At 28.9% G+C, this 23,314-nt stretch overlaps 1 protein-coding gene across 1 annotated transcript; it reads left to right on the top strand.

Moving 5' to 3' along the window:
* On the top strand, window positions 6,251-8,740 carry LOC105171944 (1-aminocyclopropane-1-carboxylate synthase-like). Its single transcript, XM_011093222.2, has 4 exons — window positions 6,251-6,360; window positions 6,458-6,589; window positions 6,656-6,816; window positions 7,673-8,740. Exons 1-4 carry the CDS (start codon window positions 6,340-6,342, stop codon window positions 8,529-8,531), a joined length of 1,173 nt encoding a protein of 390 aa, XP_011091524.1. The 5' UTR covers window positions 6,251-6,339; the 3' UTR covers window positions 8,532-8,740.

Genomic DNA, 23,314 nt, shown 5'->3' on the forward strand with positions numbered 1-23,314 from the left:
TATAATTTTTCAAAACTTCCATCCGACTTGTCTGATTTTTTTTTATTTGCGAAAAAAAAGTAAGAGCAAAGTTGATAATTTCATCCATCCATTCAAAAATTACACAATTTTTAAATAATAAAAAAATATTTATAATTATGTCAAACGACAGCTGTAATTTACCCTTAATTAGGAGAAAATAGTATATCCACCCATTATTATTATGACTAAAAACACATGCAGAATCTGATAGGAAAACTGATTGGTAGGCTCCAAATTGCGGAAAATCGCATGTGGGCAATAATTATAGCATTTGGCATAGCCAAAGTCGCTGTCTCCGCGTATATGGACATGTATTTTTCCCACGTTTTTGCCTTTCAAAACAAAAAAAAAATAACGCTTTTGCATTATTTGCGGTGCAAAGTCGCTATCATGAAAATATATTTTGTCGGTACTCTCATTTTCTAGGCGCTGCGTCATAACATACAATAATTACATTTTGGCCACATGTGAAATACTTGTGGGATTCATAACTTATTAAAAGGAAATATTCCACTGAGGCATCAGGATATTGTAATATCCCCTACAGATGCTCTCCCAGAAAATATTTTATTTTTTAAATAAAAACCACATTATATAATATAAATTAAAAAATAATATTTATTTAATTAATAAATTTAAATTATAATGAATCGATGCTATGATAAATTTGTATTAAATCGGACAAATACCTCCATATTTGATGAGACTTGAACCCATAACCTTGAATTTAATCATGCACCTTTGCACTTAACAATTATACTAACACATAATTGGTTTGAAAAATTCGAATTGACGATATAAAATTTCACTACAAGAAAAGAATGAATTATTATCAAAATATTAAGTGATAAAATTTTATTTTATTATAATAATAATTTTTTTTTTTAATTTAATGATAATAAATAGTTTTAGAAAAATTATGAGTAACAATTATTAGGGAAAATATTTCTCCAAAATTATTATTAAAAATAAGAAATGATGTAAATTGATATTTAGCTTTGATTAACTTATTACTGACTTATTGGAGGTTAAACAAATTTTTTTCTAACTAATAACCTTTATGAGAGTAATCTGATTTTAGAAAGATTTATTTGACTTGCAATAAATTAATAATAAGTCAACCGACATTAATATATATATATATATATATATATTTAAAATTTCTTTTGTTAATATCAATGAATTCGCTGAATTTTGATTAATAAAGAGATTTATTGTTAGATGATAGCAAACCTCAAAGGTGTTAAGTGTAAATTTTCAAACTGCAAGAAATTTACATATAATTATATCAAATTTATAAAAAAAATAATTATCACTATAATAAAATTGAAAAGAGAAAATCGAATTCTCACCCGACATGTGTTGGGGACATGTCAAGATTCTTGGCCTCGGTTGCATTGCATGTGAGAAGTTATATGTTCTCTTTCAAACTAATTTGGATAAAATATTTTACTCGATTCAATGTCATAATATTTCCGTGGCAAAGTTTGCTGTAATTTTATTTCAAGATTTTATTTCGTTTGCAATAATATTTGCAACGAATGTCCGTAGCAAAATTGCAACGCATTGTTCCTACGGACATCCATTGTCAAATTGCAACAAATTATTTGCCATGACAATCCATTGCAAAGTTTGCAAAATTTTTTGAAGTAATCATATATTAATATTAAGATATAAATATTATTGAATTTAATATCCTCAATAAATTATTTTTAAATAATAATGAATTGGCAAATACATGCAATGCAACTAATATTATTTTGATACCTCAAATAATTCAATCGATATTTAAGTTTTATTATTAACATCGCTTTATTAATAAATTTTACCCTTAGATTTTAATAAATAATAAATATTTTTGGAAAAATCTACATAAATAGGGGTGAAGGTAAGCTATCGACCACAGAGTGGTTCTTAGCTTCAAGTATTATGGAATATTAATTAATATTGATGAAATAATTATAGTCAATAAATAGTTTAATTTGAATGTCTCATTTCGACTTTTTGAATAATATGAAAAAATAGTTCATAATTGCAGAATTAATTAATTGTATTTGAAATAATTTAGTTCGACGATTACATAATTAATTTTGAGTGGTAAGGCTTGAGCTCGATGAGCTCGAGCTAAATTTAGTTTCGGCTGACTTCGAGCTCCTTAGCTCGAGCTTGTAATTATTATTCTTATTATTGCTAATAATTATATCATCAAATTCAGTAAATCTTGACTAACGGATGGACTTATTTGTTAGACAGAAATAAACATCTCGGGTGCTAGATATAATTTTTAAAATCACAGCGGTCTACATGTAATTACTTCAAATTTTATTTTACGACTTCCACTTTGAAAATATTTAAAAATTAAATTGATCCAAATAAAAAATTATAAGCAAATTTTTATCAATTTTCACAACTTGTCGGTGAAAAATATAAATATTAAATTATTTTTCTAAACAAAGCAATTTCAATTTTCTCCAACTTTTATTAATATTTAATTTAAAACTTCTTTTATATATTTGTTTTCCGCCACATATATAAACTATTACAAACATTATATAAAAATTCGAACAAAAGTCAGAAAGATCAACATCATTCGTATATCCAGCATGAGGAAGGACAAATGTGAAATGACCCCTCATAATTGTGGTGTTTTTTCTTTTAATTTTTTGAGGAAAAATAGAACAATTTCATTCATTCATAATTGTGGTGATTCACATGGCACCCTTTATCAAGAACCTAGACTATATCAAGAACTGATGGCAGCCTTGATCAAGAACCTAGACGCAGAATTGTAAAAAGATACTATGAGCTGTATAATTGATTGTTGGAGTTTTTGCAATAATTTTTATTTTTGTTGTGGGATAAATTGTAAGTTAAATAACTAAAAAATAAAAGTTGAATGTAATAAAAATTAAAAGATGAAAAAAAAATTTAAAATTTGAGTGTTTGATATAACTTAATACTTATAATTAAGCAGTTCAAAAATAAAAGTTATGAAATAAAAATATTTTTTAATTTACTTTTTGCAATAAATTGAAAAGCACTTAAAATAATAATTTGCAAATAAAGAGGGCTTGGTGTGAAATTATTGATTTTTGAATATTCTATATATATATATATATATTGATACGAATGTGAATATTCTCGTGCACTAGAATAATATGTCTCTCACAATCAAAAATACGTAATAGTTGCATTTGTTGATATTAGTAAAAAAAAAAAATTAAATTAAAATCTATACTTGTCTCCAACTAATTCACTATTGACTTATTGAATATCAAATAAAGTTTTAATCCGAATTACCATTTCAAGAGTCAAACGGGGATAAATATAAATTTTATTTTATATTTTTGCTATTATAAGCAAATTCGATGAACTTTAAATTTAGAAGGGAATGACGTATTTATCTTTTAAAAATATTGTTGTATGATCGATGTACTAAATATTACGATAGTATATTGATTGCTTTTAAAATCGAAATGCATTTTAAAAGATAATTAAAGGATAGAGCTCATGTAATAATTGCAGTGGTTTGCGTGGCATGCAACCTTAATTGATTGTAGTAAAGTATATCAGCTGGTGACGGCTCGATCTGATTGGAGTTCCTCGGTTTCGGGCCTTATCTTGAAGAGTCCCACGTTTGTGTTGTCACAATGTTAGCTGGATTTTTATTTGTGGGGGTGATGCTCGTACTCGTGTCCAAATTATTGATGCTAAGCCCTACCTATATGTTCATATTTTGATTCCAAGGAAATGGCACTTTTTGTTTTGTAATTTAGAATTTTTTTATTTTTGAATGTATTATTTATAAAATTTTTATTTTTAATTTAGTAATTTTTTAAAAAGTAGCAATTTCGATTCTATGCACTTAATAGTCATATGACCTTTTTTGTTAAACATTTAACGGAAAGGTGTTATGGGACTAAAACTGATATTTTTTTAAAATTACGGAACCAAAAGTGAGAATCTCGTACCCTATGGAATGAACAGTGGGAATGACCTAAGTTACAGGGCGAAAAAAAAAAAAAAATACTATTTTCCCCTTTTGATTCCCATGTGCTGAATAGTAGACTTGACTTGTGCCAACGTAATTGTTAAAGTTCAGGCACCGCAACTGAAAGATTAACTTCGAGTTTGATAAATATGGATCTATGTCTATTTTTATAATAACTTGTTATTATTTTATCTTGTTCGAACGTATTCCTTGATTTGAATTATGAATGTATTGACTCAATATTAAAATTAAAATATATTGAATAGTGTTATGAATAAAGATATTATAAAAAAAAATAGGGTGAATTACAGCAAGTTTTTCTGACGTTCGATATAATTAGAAACGCAACACGAACAAAATAGATATTTTGAGGGCTCAATCTAATGATTATACAATTTCATCAAATATCAAACGATATTGATAATAATTAAATATTTATAATAATATCAAATTTTAGAAAAACTCATTATAATCAAACATACATAAGATTTTCACATCGTACCTTATGTGGTTGGATGCCACCTGCAGGTCTGCAAAGTCAAGAACAATTACAAATGACATAATTGATTCATGATGGTAAATAATTATTTACATAATTCAAGAAATGAATTAATTATATATTAACGTGCCACGTAACGTAAAAGTAATTTTCACAATGGGTGATGATGCCACAAACATAGAACAGAGGATGAGATGTCAATTCAAAATAAAAGAATTTTAATTCAAAATAAACGAATTCAGACAAAAAATATTTGCACATGTAAAATATATTGTCGGCAGCAAACAATCGGATCAGTTCATTTACCATGTAAAATAAAGTATGACTATAATTCGACATGTGTTGCATACTCCAATAAAAAATAAAATAGATATAAATTATATTAACTTTGGAGTAATATTAAAATACAATATCCATATTTAATTTGCCCATTTATTAAAATATAATAATTAAAGGATTCTTGCTTATATTATAGAAATTTAAATTAGTGTTAATTACATTAATAAGTATTAATGGCTTTAACTAATTAAGAAATTTAAATACTATAAGGATGTTTTTTTAAAAAAAATTCTTTTAATCAAAGTTAATTTTAACTTTAAAATTTATACCATTAATTTTCGTACACAATCATAGAATTACATATTAATTCTTCCTCCTTAGCCAGCCAATAACTACCTCAACTCCCAACTAATCAGCCTAGCTATTAGTAAATGAGACTGATGATGTAATAGATTTATCAGTTGAGTTCACAAATTTCACATCAGAATGTCCAGCCACATATTATATTATAAATAAAAATACATTAATTCCAATATTATAATATTAGTCGCTGTGCATCACCTAACACTTGAAAAGTTGAGTAGTACGAATATTTGATCATGCAAATACTTCGAAATTGTTATACGCCAAAGTACATGTGTTTAGTTATTTTTGTTTTTTTCCCATTTGATATCGTTCTCAACTTAAGTATTGAAAAATTTAAGGTACAAATCTCTCAACAAGCTTAATGATCTATTCATGTCTTCAGATTTTAAATACCTTTGGATTGGCCACCTTAGCGTCATTGTGGTGTCTCGACCTGGATCATATATACCAAAGTTTTTGTCAAAATTACTATGACCACAAACAAATACAAAGCGAAGAATGTGTGGTCGTGAATTTATCTATTATATGTATTTTATTTAAATGTTATTTTAATTTGATTGTCCATATTTATGTGAAAATGTTATTTTAATTTGCAATCAGTCAATCTTAACTTAATATTGCGAATTATTATCTGCCACTTACATATAGTTAGAGTCAGATATCATCAATAATATAGTCCCCTTTTTCTTACATTTTTTTTTGTTATTAGTATTTTTTTAATCGATAATTACATAAATATTTGAATAATTGAGCAATACGTCGCCGTAACTAAGAATAATAAATAAATTATGAAAAATTCACATAACATGTGATACAAACACTCACAAGTCTAGTGAGACTTAAACACATAACTTCGAGCGACTTATTTATAAATTGTTAACCTTAATTATTAGACTAAAATATCAAGACTCTATTAATATTTTCATAAAAGAACTTCTTGCATTTAACCTAGCTAATTGAATCCAAATTGGCATGTGACAATATATAGTATACATACCACATGTCTTTTTTTCTTTTTTCTTTTTTCTTTTTTTCCTTGGGGGATATGTACCAAATATATGCCATATTTATTTATTAATAATAAAATATTCATCATGGTGAAAACTCTCCTTATTTTAGTGTGAAGCAAGTTTATGATAGTGATCCCTTCCATCCCACCAAAAACCCTAATGGGATTATACAAATGGCTGTTGCTGAAAACAAGGTTCATTAATTTCCCCGGCCCCATTTTCTTTTTTTAAAATTAATTATATACAAATCCAATTAAATCGATCATATTGATGAATTTTGGTTGTTTGCAGCTTTCTTACGAATTGATTGCAGAATGGATCAAGAAAAATCCGGGAGCATCAGTATGCAGCCCTGAAGGAGCTGATGAGTTCAAGAACATTGCAGCCTTCCAAGACTTTCATGGCTTGCCTGAATTTAGAGATGTAAGAAGTTATAATTATGAGTTCATGTGGTGTTTGTAATAATGAAATAATGTGTGAATGGTGCAGGCTGTGGCCAAGATTATGAAGAAAGTGAGAGGTGGAAAGGTGAATTTCGATCCGGATCGAATAGTAATGGCGGGAGGAGTCAGAGGAGCTATGGAGATGGTAATGTTCTGCTTGGCTGATCCTGGTGATGCATTTTTGGTACCCTCACCTTGGTACCCTGGGTAGGTTCAAAATTTTTTGGGATAATTACAGTGACAGCACCAGTAAAATGATTAAATTACGTATGTGACCCTCCTAAATATTCTGCATGATTAATTGAAAACCCTATAGAAAGTGGTTGGAAGTGAAAAAGATTTGATTAAAGTATGTTAAAATAATTAGGTTCTTTAAGTTATAACTTTGTGATTACATTAATGTAGTTATTGTGTAAGAAAGAGTAGTATAGTATTTTAGTAACTACTATTTAAAACTTGTTGTTTAACACCCTTATAATTAATTAGCCGTCATGACACGTCGTCCATACATGCATATAATAAATAATATTTTACGTTTTAAAATATATTATGAATAAAATATATATATATATATATATATAAACCAATACATTATATTTCTAAGAAAAGAGAAAAGGAAAGCAACAAAGAAATAAAAAAAAAAATCAACTTAGGGGTATTATCAGTATAATAGTAAAATTAGTGTTGGGGTGTTATAACTGTCATTTGTGAGAGAAAAATGCCTTTTTTTTTATATAGTATAAATATAGATGTAAATCGTATATTAATAACCGTTGCATTTTAAAAAAAAATAGGAAGGTAAATTGCTCATTTTTTTTTCATAGAGATTTAATTTACTCATTTGTAATATCACTGGAGATTACTTGTATTTTTTTCTATTTTATTTAATTATGTCAGTATTTTTTATTTACCAATGTTATGTACCAATTATAAAAAAGCTACTATTACATTAATTAATTCGGGCACTAACTAATTTCCGCCACACAAATAAGTAAGAAAAAACACACAGACACGCACACACAGAAACACATCTAATCATATTTGGGCATTGGATTGTTGACAGATTTGACAGGTTCTTGAAATGGAGGACTGGTGTGCAACTATTCCCAGTTGTGTGCGAAAGCTCAAACAATTTCCAGGTTACAAGAGAAGCCCTAGAAGAGGCATATGATAATGCCCGAAAAGCAAACATCAAAGTGAAAGGTCTCGTCATTACAAACCCTTCAAATCCATTAGGCACCACTGTGGACAGAGACACACTGAGAACCCTCGTCAGCTTCATCAATGACAAGCAAATCCACTTTCTATGCGACGAAGTGTACGCCGCCACCGTCTTCCGCTCCCCAGAATTCGTAAGCGTCTCGGAGATAATTGAAGAGGTGGAATGCGATCGCAATCTAATTCACCTACTCTACGGTTTGGCTAAAGACTTGGGGCTTTCAGGGTTCAGAGTTGGCATAGTGTACTCATACAACGACAAGGTCATGAATCTCTGTCGCAAAATGTCGACAGCTTGCTTAGTGTCGTCCCAAACACAATACTTCATAGCCTCAATGCTGTGTGATGATGAATTCATCGACAAGTTCTTGTCAGAGAGCGCGGCCAGGCTGAAGAGGAGGCACGGCGCCTTCATAAAAGGACTGGAAAAAGCCGGCATCAAATGCTTGGAAAGCAATGGCGCGGTGTACTGTTGGATGGACTTGAGGCACCTGCTGAAAGAGCCTACGTTCGAAGCTGAGACGAGGTTGTGGAAGACGATACTCAACATTTTCAAGCTGAATGTGTTGCCAGGATCCACGTTTCACTGCACCGAGCCCGGCTGGTTCAGGATTAGCTTTGCGAGTATGGATGACGAGACGTTGCAGGTTGCTCTCAGAAGAATCCAAATACTTGGCGGTGTGAATTTGAACGGCTATGCATGACTTCATCTGCAGCCCATGCAATGCCGAATAAATTCAAGTCTATATGTTATTTCGATTTTGTGTTTGTGTCCTCCAAAAGGCCGAATAATGTCACGTATTGCATTATCAATATCTAGTGGCCGTAGTTGCTTGCTCAGTATGTTTTTATTTCATTTCTCTGTTTAAATAAATATGAGTTTTTCATAATAAGATCTGAGTGCATTTATTTATTTTTCAATCTTTTTTGTTTCGATTAATTATTAAATTATATGATAATCGAATTATATGGATTAGCATGTATAGTTTATGAAAATATACAAATATGTCTATGGACATCGATCTGTAAATTTTTTATTTTTTATTTTTAATTTAAAGAATGATATATAGTAAGTGTAAAATTAAACTTAATTAGAAATGATCATATGAGAATTACATTCATATTTTCAAGATCGAGAAAATAACTAATTTACTAGGATGGAAAATTTGCAACAACAGAATTCGTAAAGAACATTTTCAATGGATTGGTTATAGTCAAAATTTAAGTTTTTGTATCAATTTTATCTATTTATTGTAAATAGTATTAATTTATTATAATTTTTAAATCGTAGAACTTTATAACGCAAGGAATAATCAATTTTAAAGTGTTGGAGGAAGCACCAATTGAACAAATGATCAGTGCAAAAGCAAATTGAGCGTTCCTGATAATACATCACAATCTTTGTCGATAGATTTGGCAGGAGTTTGATGGAAAAAGTTGGGGTAAATTACAACGACCTCATCTAAGGTTTGACATAATTATGAATACTTTTTTGTTATTTGAAAAATTCTTAATACCCTATTGATTTTGATGGTCGTCTAACAATTAGCTCATTTCGTTAGTTTTTGTTTGGTTTTCATCCTGTTTTTTTGGTGGTAATTGACCAAAATGTCCTTGTGGACTAAAAATAACATTAATTTTATTTATTTTTAATTTTTTTTAAATTTTTTTTATTGATAAGTGGACAATTTTTTTTTATAATTTTCAAATTTTTTCATTCACTTCATCCAGGTTTTTAATTTTCTTAAAAAAGAAAAAAAGTAAAACAAGTGTATAGTTGAAAATTCTATAACTCTATCTAAAGATCACATAATTTCATCAAATATCAAAGGGTATTTGTAACTATGTCAAATATCAGAGAAGGTCGTTGTAATTTACAAAACAAATTCTCTTAAAATTATTTTAGCGTCTCGCAAGGTTCCAAAAAAGTTGTGACAGCAAAATTTCGTTGCAAAATTACGACGATATTTGCACCACATGTCCAGTACAGAAAAAATCACTCATTTTGGTCAATTACATATACAATTGTAAAAAATTGTAAATTAAAATTAATTGTATAATAGTCAATTCAATTTTAATATAAATTTAAAAACTTATTTGTAATCTATACTACTATAAAAAGAAGAGGGTTTATAGACTCAAAATGGTAGTTTGATACCACTACACTAAATTATTATAATACCAAAAATATCCTTCAACTTCTCAAATCATGTTACCAGATAATATTTGTGCATGATATTGTAAGACAATGACAAGTTTCAATATAAAAAAAAACAAATTACGAGCCTTCATAAAATAAAAATATTATTAAAAATTATGCGCAGAGATATTGCGTGCCACCGTATCTAATTAATTAAAACAGAACAACACAAAAGTTAGTAATTCATCTCAAAAGCAACAAACTATAGAAAATTCGTTGCAAAATTCCGACAGAAACCTTCGGAAATGGTATGTCCATATATCAATGACACAAATACCAGCCAAAATTCCTAAAAAAAAAAAAAAGGTATCAAAATAGCAATAGAGAGCCGTTACAAAATTTTTCAAATGTCTTCGCAAGGCTTTTGTGACAACATCTTGTTCGTAGCAAAGTTCCTGCAAGAACCTAATGAACCTACCAATGAGGAGTTCGTTGCAAATTTGTCAGAAATTCTCAGTTGCAATGCCGTAGCGAATCCTCATTGCATTGGCGACTTCCTTTTCATCATCGAAATTGTGTAGCAACTTAAGATTTGCGATGGATTCTTCAAGATATCCGTCGCAATTCTTGTCACAATTAAATAGGGTAAAATGCTTTTTTAATCCCATAAAGCAAAGGTATAATATATTTGGTACCACAACTGTGACAAATGTTGCTTTTAATATAATAAAACTCATAATTACGCATTTTTAGTCCCAAAAGGTCATGAGCGTTGTCTTTTCAGGACTAAAAAGCGTTGTGATTTTGGGACTAAAAAGGTCACACTTCTGGGAACTAAATGAGTTTGAGTTTTATAAGATTAAAAAGTCACCTGTTGTGGTATAAAAAAAAAAATTCTACCCTTATTTTATGGCACTATAAAAACATTTTGTCCCAATTAAATGTCTTTGTTTTTCTTTCTTAGTAGTATTATTAAGTTTGATTATTTAATTTGTTCTACAATTATAATTTTATTTGCATATTCTTAATTTGATAAAACTAGTCAAATAAATCTATATCTTCAAGAGAACAGGGTTAACAATTAACATATGTGTTTTTGTCTCCTAACTTCTTTAAATCCGTCTTATTGAAATCATAGACATATATTTAATTGAAAAAATTACAACAAGCTCCCCTAAAATTTAATATAATTATGAGTATCCACTCGTTGTTTGCAAAATTATAAATACCTTCTTTATTTTTGATGAAATTATGTAATCTTATTTGGAATTATCAATTTTATCCTACTGTATTTTTTTTTAAAAAATAAAAAATTTATAAAAATGCTTGATGAAGCGAATGAAATGAATTAAAAAAAAATTATTCACTTAGTAATAGAAAAAGTTCAATTTTTTTTAAAAAATAAATAAAATTATATTAATAATTCATAAACGCATTTTGGTCAGTTAATCACAAAAAAATAGATGAAAAAGTAAAGGAGGTAAACGGAATTGGACTAATTTTTAGACCTTCATAAAATCGAAAGAGAGATATTGATAATTTTTTAAATAAAAATTAGTATTTGTAATTATGTCAAATTTAAGAGAGCCTATTTTACTCTATTTAATTTGATCTATATCCCCAGGGCAAAAGATGTAGTGGCCCATTCCATAGCCAACGTTTCTTTTTCTTTCTTTTTTTTTTTTATAGAAGTGATACTTATATGATTATACATCAATATCTCAACAAATTGAACATACATTGAGTTACCATTAAATTATTTAACAAAAAACAATGAGATGAATTACAAATTCACATAAAGTGAGATCATAAATACCTATACGTCAAGTCAGACTTGAAACCATAAATTCAAACTTATTCATAAGACATCGACCGTCTTAATCACTGAGCTAAAACATCGTCGATCATTCCATAACCACAGTTTGCATAATAATATCGGAGGCTTTAATTCAGTGTTCAAATTAATATATCTTTAAAATCAATCTGTTTCCAATTCCATCATAAATTTGTTTAAAAAAAAAAATCTAAAAGATCCGTCGTTGTCATTCTTTGTATCTAATCCACCAGCTGTAGGTTCTCCTATGACTACCTTGTTATGACTTCACCCGAGTTGAAGACCCCACCGTGGTTGCTCCAATGAGCCCACAGAAGTCATGGATGATCATTGGTCTGATGCTTCCGGCAAAAGCAATTTTCAAGGTACGGCTCCTCCAACGCCTGATAAATTATGCGCCAAATCTTTCCAATTTTGACGGAGAAACAAAGTAGGCTTGTAAATTGGTATGCTATTTGAAGCTGGTCAGTCAGAAGTTCCAAGAAACTGATGTTGTAATTGATTCCATAGCTAAAAAATATGACACTTTAATCCGTCTCTGAATTTTAAAATTTATCAACCAAATAGTATAAGATAGAGAGGCTATAGCATGGAACATAAGAATGCCATGACACATTGTCACCTAATCATCTTTGCAAGTGAATGTGGCTTTATCCATAAGCTCACCACCCACATGCCAATATATATGCCAAAGAATTTCTCACGTTTATGCCTTTTCGTTTTCCAAAGAGTGCTTAAGTTGAAAATTTTATGAAAAATTTTATTGTAATTCAAAATGGGCAGTCTGGTGTCATCATTTTACATAATTATCTTCTAGTAAGTAGTTATATATATATATATATGTATACATACATATATACATATAACATTATACCATTATCTTCTTTTGTCAAATTTTTTTCATAAATCAAATATTTATATTAATATATTGTTTTATATATACTTTTAGATACTTTTTATTCATAAGAATTGATTAATAATACAATTTATAAAAATATTTTTAAAAATTATGCACATATTGATTGGTTCCCCATGTGTTGGCATGTTGTGTTGCCTGTGAAGTAATTCTGATATTTTTCAAGTTCTCAGATTGGTTTAAAATATTATAATTTCATTTGTTCAAAAATAAAAATAAATAATTGCACATTTTCTCACTTCACCACCCAAATAATGTATATATATATATATATATCTTAATATAATAAAAATAAAGGTAAATTGCAACGACCAGCTCTCATGAGTTTTAGTATAACTATGAATATTTTTTTATTATTTGAAAATTACAAACATTCCCCTAATATTGATGAAATTATCTAATTTTCAGATGAAGGTACGGAGTTGTCAAAGAAAAAAAACTAAATGTTTGTAAATAAATCGAACGAAGTGGATGAAAAAAAAATTAAAATTATAAAAAAAATTATCCACTTAGTCAATAAAAAAAATAAAAAAAGTTAAACAAAATAAATTAAATTATAATTCTTAATCTAAAAGGGCATTTTGGTTAGTTTGCCACAAAAAATGGATGAATATCTAATGGCTTGACTAATTGTTTGACAGGCATTAAAGTCAAAGGGGTATTAAAGTTTTTTCAAATAATAAGAAAATTTTTGAAATTATACCAAATCTCAGTGGAGGTCATTGTAGTTTACCCTAAAATAAAATATCGAGTAATTTTTCCTTTTGGCGTTTGCCTTTCAACTTTTGAGATGAATTATGATTGTTGAATATTGGGTTGGATAAGTGGACTCTTGACCCAATATGCATTCATATTTGAGATAGAGTTTTAGTCTCCCATTTCCATATCGGGGATACGGACTCCTCCAGGATAAACCCTATTTGGAGTGGAGTTTGTAGTTTTTCAATTATGTATTAGGATATGAACTCCTCTTAGGAATAGAGTTATGTACGCCTATAAATAAGGTTTATAGTTGTGATCAATTGATAATACAGAAACACAAATTAATGAGTTGAACACAGTACTATCTCCAAGTCTCTCTCTTTTCCTCTCTACATTCTTCCTCAGAACGTCACCATAGACTCCTTGGATTTGAGGTATGTAAACGAGTAGGTTACTCTAGTAGTAATCCATTAAGGCAAGTAAGGTATGTTCGTGGTTTGTACAAGATTCGATGTGGGGTGGATATTGAAGATGTTCATGGGGTGATATCAAATCAATGAGAAAGATGATGTATATGCGTAGACCGACATGCTTCCGCTATATAAGCTAAATTCAATCCTCAATTATGTGTCTGTTTGATTTGCAATCTGTATGCACATAATCGTTTAATTATATGAAGTAATATGATTTTACATGAATGAAGTAATATGAAGTGATAACCATATGAGAAGTGTTGTTGGATTAAACAAAGAGTGTATTAAGTGACACTAACAAATATCATAGTGCTACGAGAAAAATTGGTCACTTCGCTTGTAAATGAATTGAGATGAAGTTTGACTAAGTTAAAAGCTCTCTTATTTGTTTTGCTACAGTCTTCAGATCACTTCTTAGATGGATGGAAAATATGGTACGGCCGAGCACATAGTTGGAGATTGAGCAATGACTATTATCAGTGTTGTGTGCTAACCAAAATAAAATTATGGCATAGCGCACAAGAGAAGGCATTAGGTGCCAGTCCACGCTCATTGAATGGTATGAGCTCTACTCTTTAAAAGTCTTAAAAAGCAAGAGAGCTTTTCTAAAGAGTTGTGCAACAGACACTAGTAGCCTGATCAAGATGATCACCAAATATGGCAATGTAACGAGAGAATGTAGCTCTCATTTCTAGTGGGCGAAAAAGTTTGATGGCTAGAAGTGATATAACGATATCGCCAAATAGCGGATATAAGGAGAAAGTATGATATATACTTAGTGTTTAGATACTAAGATTGTATACGTGTTATACTATTCTTATTGATATTCCATAATGACATCGTTCTTGGCTAAATGAGATGTCTTGAAATTAAACGAAAAAAAGAAATGCTAATGGGTACTAATTGATTAAGCGTTGTAGAATGTTTGATGAACAATATTTGTGCTCAACTAGTCTAGTGCTCAACAATTAAAATTGTGAGTAGATATCAAAATGATCCTTACTGCATATTGTGTGCTGCAATTCAGTAATCAATAAGATATCTATGTAATCTAAGACCAATTGAAGATTATTTGGTCATGATGCATGTTATGATGCACATATGTGACGTTATATTCTTTAGGCGCCAAGTATTGTTGGAGAACCTAGTATACAGATACTAGATATTTTTTATGAGACATGCGCATAATTAAGTTGTTCTCCAACATGTTCTACAAGCAGTATGATTGCTTATTCTGCACACTTAGCCTTGGTATGTGTGAAGGCATGTTAGTGGTAAAGGATCATGTAGAACTTGATTCTTGTGGCTTGTGAGAACATGCGATTGGTATTGAATCGTGAAATGTCACTAGACTCTGATTGGCCTCTCACATGGGCAATCGCCCTGGCGCTGCGATAGCGAGTGAGATGAGACTTAAAGAAATCATTTTGCATAAATGAGTCATGCGATTGATCCTTCGCACCTGAGAAGTGAGGAAGGATAATAGATAATGAATAGTCGCCTTAGCTAGAGGAACTAAAATGAGTTCATATATTTGATCAATTATGAAGTATGTCTGCACTTCATAAAAGGCCTAATATTGAGCTGAATGTGCAAATTATTAGAAGGTCTTAAGAGAGTGATTGTCTGGTAGTGCACAAGTTAGGCTCATGGATAACATCACCATAGGCTCTCTCTTTTTTCCTCTATGTTCTTCCTTGGAGCGTCACCATAGACTCCTTGAATTTGAGGTATGTAAATGAGTGGGGTACTCTAGTAGTAACCCACTAAAACGAGTAAGGTATGCTCGTGGTTTGCACAAGATCCAACGTGGGATAGATCTTGAAGATGTTCATGGGATGATCTCGAATCAACGAGAAAGATGATATGTTCATGATCCATAAAAAGCATGGGCTTGTAGATGAGGTTGATCCATGTATGTGGATCGACATGCTTCCACTATATAAGGTTAATTTGATTCATAATTATGTGTTTGTTTGATTTTACATCTATATGCACATAATCGTTTAATTATATACGAGATTTATTTATGAGATAATTATATCAATTATATTTTATTATTTTCCAACAATGATAAATCCATTTTTGAACGTTTTTATGAAATGTTAAGTCTAAATCACTAGAAAAAAATAATTTTCCGCATACTTAATTATTATATATGGTGAGAAGAAAAAAATCATGGTGAAATAAATTAATTAGGGACAGTCGGATGGCCCATTAATTAATCCCAAATATTAGTCTAGCTAAAATCATTGCAAATATTTTGACAATGTCGATTACCCATGATGAATATTTAAATTTTTGCATTGTTTTGGTTCAATCGTAATTAATAGTATCGATTATCTATGATTTTAAATTGTGATTATTTATAATGTAGGAAAAAAAAATTATAGTGAATAAATAATTATGGATTGTTAGTTTCGATACGGAGTAATACAAAATTTATGTCTGACGATAATTAATATTTGTATTAAAAGCATAGTATTTAATTTTCATCTTTTCGACATATATATACTGAAATTTATATTGCTTTTTTTTTCCTGAATGCATATATTTTATTAGAATATCTCTATCGTCTTGATTGGTATATTAGAAGTTTGGGAATACTTATTTCTATGGGAATTCTTATTTTTTTAGATAAGGGATTAACTTTTTTGTTTTTTTTTTTTGTTTAATTTAATATTTAGTTTTGATTGTTATTAAATCTATCTATTTTTGTATCTAGTATTAAGAAATAATTACGTATGCATGAAAATAAAAAAAGTGATATTATTTTTATATTTAATTATTTTCTTAATTCAAAAAATTTCTTTCACTGAGTACTGAATAAATAATGGTGGATGCACTGATTAAATACATTAGTTCATTTAATTGATCGAATTATTTTCCTTTTATTTTGGCAAAAAAATATTATCTATATGCTTAACGAGTCAATATATTATTTATTATGTAAATAAATAATTTATAGATATATTTTTTTAGTAATATATGAGATGTTTTATAAATTATTTATGACATTCTGTAAGTAATTTTGAAAACACTATTATTATACAATTGAATTCAACATATTTAACAAAACATACATAAATATTTATCTTTAAAAATATTATTAAAGAGCAAATTTGTCATAAAAATAATTTTATTTCATTACTAATCATTATTTTCTAATTATTAATTATATTAACGGAATCAACTATGAATTAAGAAATGACAATTCTATTACCTTTTAATCTATTACGTATACCACTCATATGAATGTTATTTAAGTGTGATTCATTTTCCTTTTTTATTTCATTCCTAAATCCATTATATTCTCATTTAATTCCATTTCCACGTACCAATCATGTCCTAAGGTATATATATACCTCGCTTTAATAGAATAATGTTCTTTAGTTAAAGAGGTTCTTTATTAAACTATGTATAATAAATCTTGCAAAATTCAATCATCCGATTTGGTAGAAATTTAAGAAATCTTACATTCTTCAAGAAAAATAATAAATAGATATGAATAAAATTCAAACATTATTATACAATTGAAAATTCAGATTATTATTTACAATTCGCTATAATTTATTTTAGTAATATTTGATTTATTATTTTACCATTCATTATATTCAAACTCAAATATTAATTAAGTAGATCAATCTTTCTAAACCAACAAACATATTCAATATAAGTACAAAATAAACAAGAAACTGCTGTGAAAAGTAGATTCATCCATGAAACTCGGACCCACAATTTCGTGATTATGAATAATATATTAAGATGTACCCTGCTTACTTTTCATTATTAGGTATAAGTTGCCCAATACACCCTTGTATTGCGTTTACTTTGCATTATGTGGACCCGATGTTCGTCCCCAAACCCAGTACAAATCACTATTAATTCCTCTTGAATAAAAAGGCGGGTTAGAGTCATTCAACCCAAACAATCAATATAAATACAATACAATTTATATAGAATTTATTTTTTCCATCGCCAAAATAACTCATATCTCAAAGTAAATAGGGCCGTAACTAATAACATTTACAAAGTAAGTTTCATGGAAAAATTCCACAAAATAGTTTAATCAATAATCACATACACTTTGTATAAGTTTCTTAAGTTTGGGGGGGCAAGTGAAAAAATGCAGAAAATGGAGGGAGCAAAGTGTAATAACCTTAATTGGGGAAGTAAACGTGGAGGATAGAAGAAAACAAATGCGATGTTGGTACTATTTTAGTCCAAGTGGGGAACAACTCAAGAGGCGGAGGTCTCTCGTTTTCGAGCCTTATCCGCCAGCATCACACTAGTCGGTGAGATGCTTTATCTTGATTTTGACTTCTCTTGTGTACAATACTTGGAATTATTGATGGGCATTCATATATTTTATTTATTTTTGGTTTATATATATGCCAAATAATATACCTTAAATTATTGAATTATTTTTTCTAAGCTTTAAAAATTGGCATAAAAGATAAGAAGTTTTATTGAAGAAATTAAAAAGAGGAAAGCAAGTGGTATTTGTGTCTAAAATATTGAATTATTGATGATATGCGTAGCTGTATTTTTTTGGTTGATACTGATACGTTACGTAATATACTTTATTTATTAGTGAATGTATATACATAGCAGCTATTACGGAGTCATCTTTTTAGAGGCCAAAATCTCTGAGCTTTAATCTGATCTTTTTATGGTAGGATATTGGTCCTGTATTTTTTAATTTTTGTGATTTTATTCATATTTTTTGTTGCGGTGAGAAGGGTAAACTCCGGTGGGGAAAAAAGACCAAAATCACGAAAATTAAAAAATTATAAGGCCAAAACTCTACCATAGAAAGTTAAAGGATAATGTTAGAAAAATAAAGCCAATAAGAATAGTAGCCCCAATTTTAAAAGGCCATGTGAGACTAAAATGCATTTTCTCGGCGAGGGGGATTCCGACAAAAAAAAATGACTGAAAATAAAAAATTAAAAAGATGTAAAACCAAAATGCTACCCTAAAAGATAATGGAGGAAAACTTAATAGCCTAAATTAGGGGACCAAAAATATATTTAAGTGTTTTTTTTGGTTTATTTCCATATAGATGCCAAGTAATATAACTTAAAAATATTGAATACTTTTTTTTTAAAAAACATTTAGCATAAAAAATAAAAAATTTTGGAAAAAAATAAAAAAGAGGGAAAGCAAGTGTTATTTGTATCTAAAATATTTCAATTATTGATGAAATGTGTAGATGTATTTTTTGTGACTGATACTCATACGTCATGTAATATATGTATTTGTTAATAAATGTGTATATATAGCAACTATTATAGAGTCATCTTTTCAAAGGTCAAAAGCTCTACGCTTTGATCTGATCTATAATTATTTTGATTTTGGGTCGTTTTGAAAAATATTATTTTGCGGAAATATTCAGATATGTTATAAGTTAAGAATTTTGTAACTTGATTCTTAATGTAAGAAATCGTAATAACTACATCTGAAAAATTCTGATTATAGTCATGCGATACTTAAGTCAGCAAAATTGCAAAAAGAGGAATGTGATCAAGGTTGTAAGAATATTTTGGGTATCCAAACTTGTACTTGGAGCATGAAAAGCTAATACTTATAGCTATTCTGAACCATATTATTTCATGTGAACCATTAATACATGAATGATCGAGTGATCACCATAAATTCGTACATACCTAGATTGATGGTACGACCCAACTACAAAAGGTTCGAATCTTAACTGGTTTTGCCATTTAAAAAAGAATTAGGGACATTTATGTAAATTCTCGAAATTTTGATGTAGCCCCAGATCAAGTTTTCTGTCGTGGGGAAAGAAGTTATGTGGAGAAGCAAAAGGTAGAAAATAGGGTAAAAATTTCACTTTGTATCAGTGGCATGATATATAATGCATTTCCTTTACTAAATCCTATACCTCAAGTCCTAAACAAAGTGTATTACTAAGGGAGGATTGGTTCTCATATTATACAATTCAACATATGTCACACACATTACTATTGATAGGAAAAAATATACATAGCATAAATGCATTCTTGGTTTTCTATAATTAGGTTATTTGGCATTTTCGTCGCTTTTTTCATCGGAATTCACCCTTCTTGTTGAAAAAATATATGTGCGTCTCACCCAACCTTAAAAGGTTAAGTCTACTGTTCCTATTGGTTCATTTTTGCAAGTATTTTTGGTCCTTTAACTTTTTAGAATGTTATTTTAGTTTTGTATCTTTTAATTCTTGCAATCTTAGTCCATATTTTCCACTGCAATTCACCCTTCTCGCTGTCAAAGTGAACTCTGGCGAAAAAAGAAAAAAACTGAAATCGCAAAATTAAAAAGGATGCAGGACAAAAATGTCTCTCTAAAAAGTTAAAGGACGAAAATACCAGATGACTTAAGTTATGGGATCAAAAATATATTTAACCATATATATATATATATATCATATCAACTATTATCATTGCAGTTTTTCTGACCTAACACCTTTTACACTTCATCATCGATCGTCACACGTTTGTTTCACCTTCAAACAACAAATCCAAAAAAACATTCACATCTCGACCTCACAAGCAACTACAGTCTGAACTATGTAATTACAAATTTCAAATATCGATCAGCAACACAATATCTGAAAGAAAATAAAGAAAAAAAAGATTAAATTTATGACATAATTGCAAGTAGGAATATCCAAACTGGCAAGTGTAGAATGATATGAAGAGCAATCTAAAGGTGTGATGTTATGGGTAATCTATTAGAATTATAGTAGATAGTGTTCATCTCCTTCAATAATGTCAATTTTATAAGCGCTGGCAGGTTGCGTTGCATGTGAGAAGTTACAAGATTTTATAGTCCAGAAAAATGTTTCCATCTCAACCTCCTGCACCTCTACAATTAATATAGCACTTGAATATTTGTGGAGATCTCCATCGGTTTCGAGCCTTATCTTCCCAACACCCCACGTTTTGTCGTCCCACACAAACATTTTTTGATATATTGTTGATTTTGACTATTCATCGCGTACAACATTTGAGATTCCTACTTATATATATACATGTACTGGCCGTCATGGCGTGCTGTTCGGCGTGCATATAATAAATAATATTTTATATATATAAATCAATGCATCATATTTTTAAAAAAGAAAAAAAAAAGAAAGAAAGAAAGCAACAAAAAAAAAAAAGAAAACCAACTTATACTAGAAAAAAAAATGACTATTGACTACAATTTTAATAGCTATGGACTAAAAATCGTGACAAATAATTTTTATTGATCACAGTTAGATAAAATCAATGCAAAAAATAGATTTTTCACCAAGAAAAAGTTATTTGACATGGCTAAGAGCTATGGTAAAAATATTTGTCATTGTTTTTAGCCATGGCAAATATTTTAATTACCATCGCAAATACCACGGCCAGCAACCGTTGCATGGTTGTGGTCAATGACTATTTGCTACTGTTATTTTATTTTTAACCACGGTTAATAAACAGTTATTTCAAGTTTACCAAATAACATATTGTTGAAAGGACATTTCTCAGTCAATTTATCATAATTGTCAAGATAATCTAAATTAAGCATACATTAAGTAATATTTTTAATAAAAATATTGGGTATAAAAATAAATATTACTTTGGGACACTTTTTTATGCAAAGTTGGAAAGAAATTTTATAACTTTTTCGGATGTTTGTTTTGCAAAGGTTTAGATTTTTTCCAAACCAGACGTCCTACTATCTTATTTTTTGGTGCTATAATTCTTTTCTTAGAATTTTTCCAAATATTTTTCGACATCTTTTAAAGTTTTAAATATCTTATAATACTGACGTATTATAACCATAATCTTATTTTATTCAAATACTTTAAAATATATTTTAAAATAAGATTTGACATCTTATAAACTCTAAAAATCTCTTATAAGACGCATGAACTTATAAAATCTTGAATTAATTACATTTAAACCCCCTCTAAAAATACTAAAATACATTTTTCCCAAAGAAGTTTTAAACTTACACTTACACCCTCTCCGAAGATTTTTTATTTACACCCCCTTTTATTAGCCAGGGTTTGAAAGAAAAATGCTGATTAAGCAAAACATATATATAATTTAATCATATAAGTACAAAATTTTTACATGAAAATATTAAATGAGGGTAAAATTAGAAAAATATGCAATTTTTTGCTAATGTCAGTATTTTTCATCCAAATCCTAACAAAAGAGATGCGGTGTAGACAGTGAACTTTCAGAAAGGGTGTAAGTGTAATTAATCCTAAAATCTTTTACAATAGATTTAGCGAAAAACCTTCTTAATTTATTAATAAATGAAGAAAAATGCATTTTATGTCCAATAATATAGTGGGGTGGCACTTTTGATCTACTCCAATCTCAATTCGGTTTTCGCCAAAAAAAATATTGATTTCGCTGAAAAAGCATATGATTGACAAGTAAAAATCCTCTTTTTCCGACGAAATTGATATTTTCTTATAGAAATTAGACTAAATGTGCTATTCTTTTAATATATATATATATATAATATTCTCGATTACAAAATTGAAATTCAAGTGACTAAAAATGTAATTCTAAAGTTACACGATCAAAATTGTATTTTATTTCCAATAAATGATGCAATTAATTAATTCAAAACCAGCTAACTGTATTCACTATTGAACAAGAACTAATCAGGCAAAGGTGTCAAAATCTTTAGAAATGGTTGCTCTAATATTTTTACTATGTTACGCAGAAATGACTGCTCAACCTGTAATGATACAACCACATAACAAATAGATATGTATGTACAACATATCAATTCCCATCAAAGAATCCCAACTAAAATAGGTAGCAAATGCAGAATGTGGGCAGGGGGTGGACATTTCCTTACTTTTATTACTGTCATGTTCTAAATAGCTTTTTATACAAAATAATTACATTAAATAATACATATTAATTACATAAATAATACTATTTATTACATATTAATTACATTAAAATACTATTTCGGATGAATTACACTGATGACATTTCTTGAGGTCAGGTTGAAAAATTTAAATACTTTTTGTCCTTAATTTGCAAAATTGCAGTGCATTTTTCGTTCTGTATCTTTTGTATATTGGTGTTTCAATCCTTTATCTAATTTTTATGGTAGTAAATAGGTCTTGTAATTTGTTAACCTTTAGCAATTTTGATCCTTCAATTGTCGAAGTTTGCAATTGTGGTTAGAAAAAAATGTGTGCCCCCCACATGCTTTTTTAATTTGAGGTTTTTGTTTTCATTGGTCAATTTCTATCAATATAAAAGCAAATTTTGATTCTGTATTTTTTGCATTTTAACTTTTTGGCACTTTATCCTTCTAAGGTAGCAAATAGGTTCTGTCACTTTTACTTTTTTGCCACTTTAGTCCATTAAATTGACCAATGGGAACAAATGAAAAAAAATATGTGAGAGGTATAT

This window comes from Sesamum indicum, linkage group LG10 (genome assembly GCF_000512975.1).
Source record: "Sesamum indicum cultivar Zhongzhi No. 13 linkage group LG10, S_indicum_v1.0, whole genome shotgun sequence".
Lineage (NCBI taxonomy): Eukaryota > Viridiplantae > Streptophyta > Magnoliopsida > Lamiales > Pedaliaceae > Sesamum > Sesamum indicum.

What these genes read in the sequence shown, in the direction of transcription:
- LOC105171944 (XM_011093222.2), top strand. Translation starts at nt 6,340, where the DNA reads ATGGCTGTTGCTGAAAACAAG. An exon ending in GCTTGCCTGAATTTAGAGAT is followed by an intron (nt 6,590 to 6,655) that starts GTAAGAAGTTAT and finishes TGAATGGTGCAG; the next exon opens with GCTGTGGCCAAGATTATGAA. An exon ending in CCCTCACCTTGGTACCCTGG is followed by an intron (nt 6,817 to 7,672) that starts GTAGGTTCAAAA and finishes GATTGTTGACAG; the next exon opens with ATTTGACAGGTTCTTGAAAT.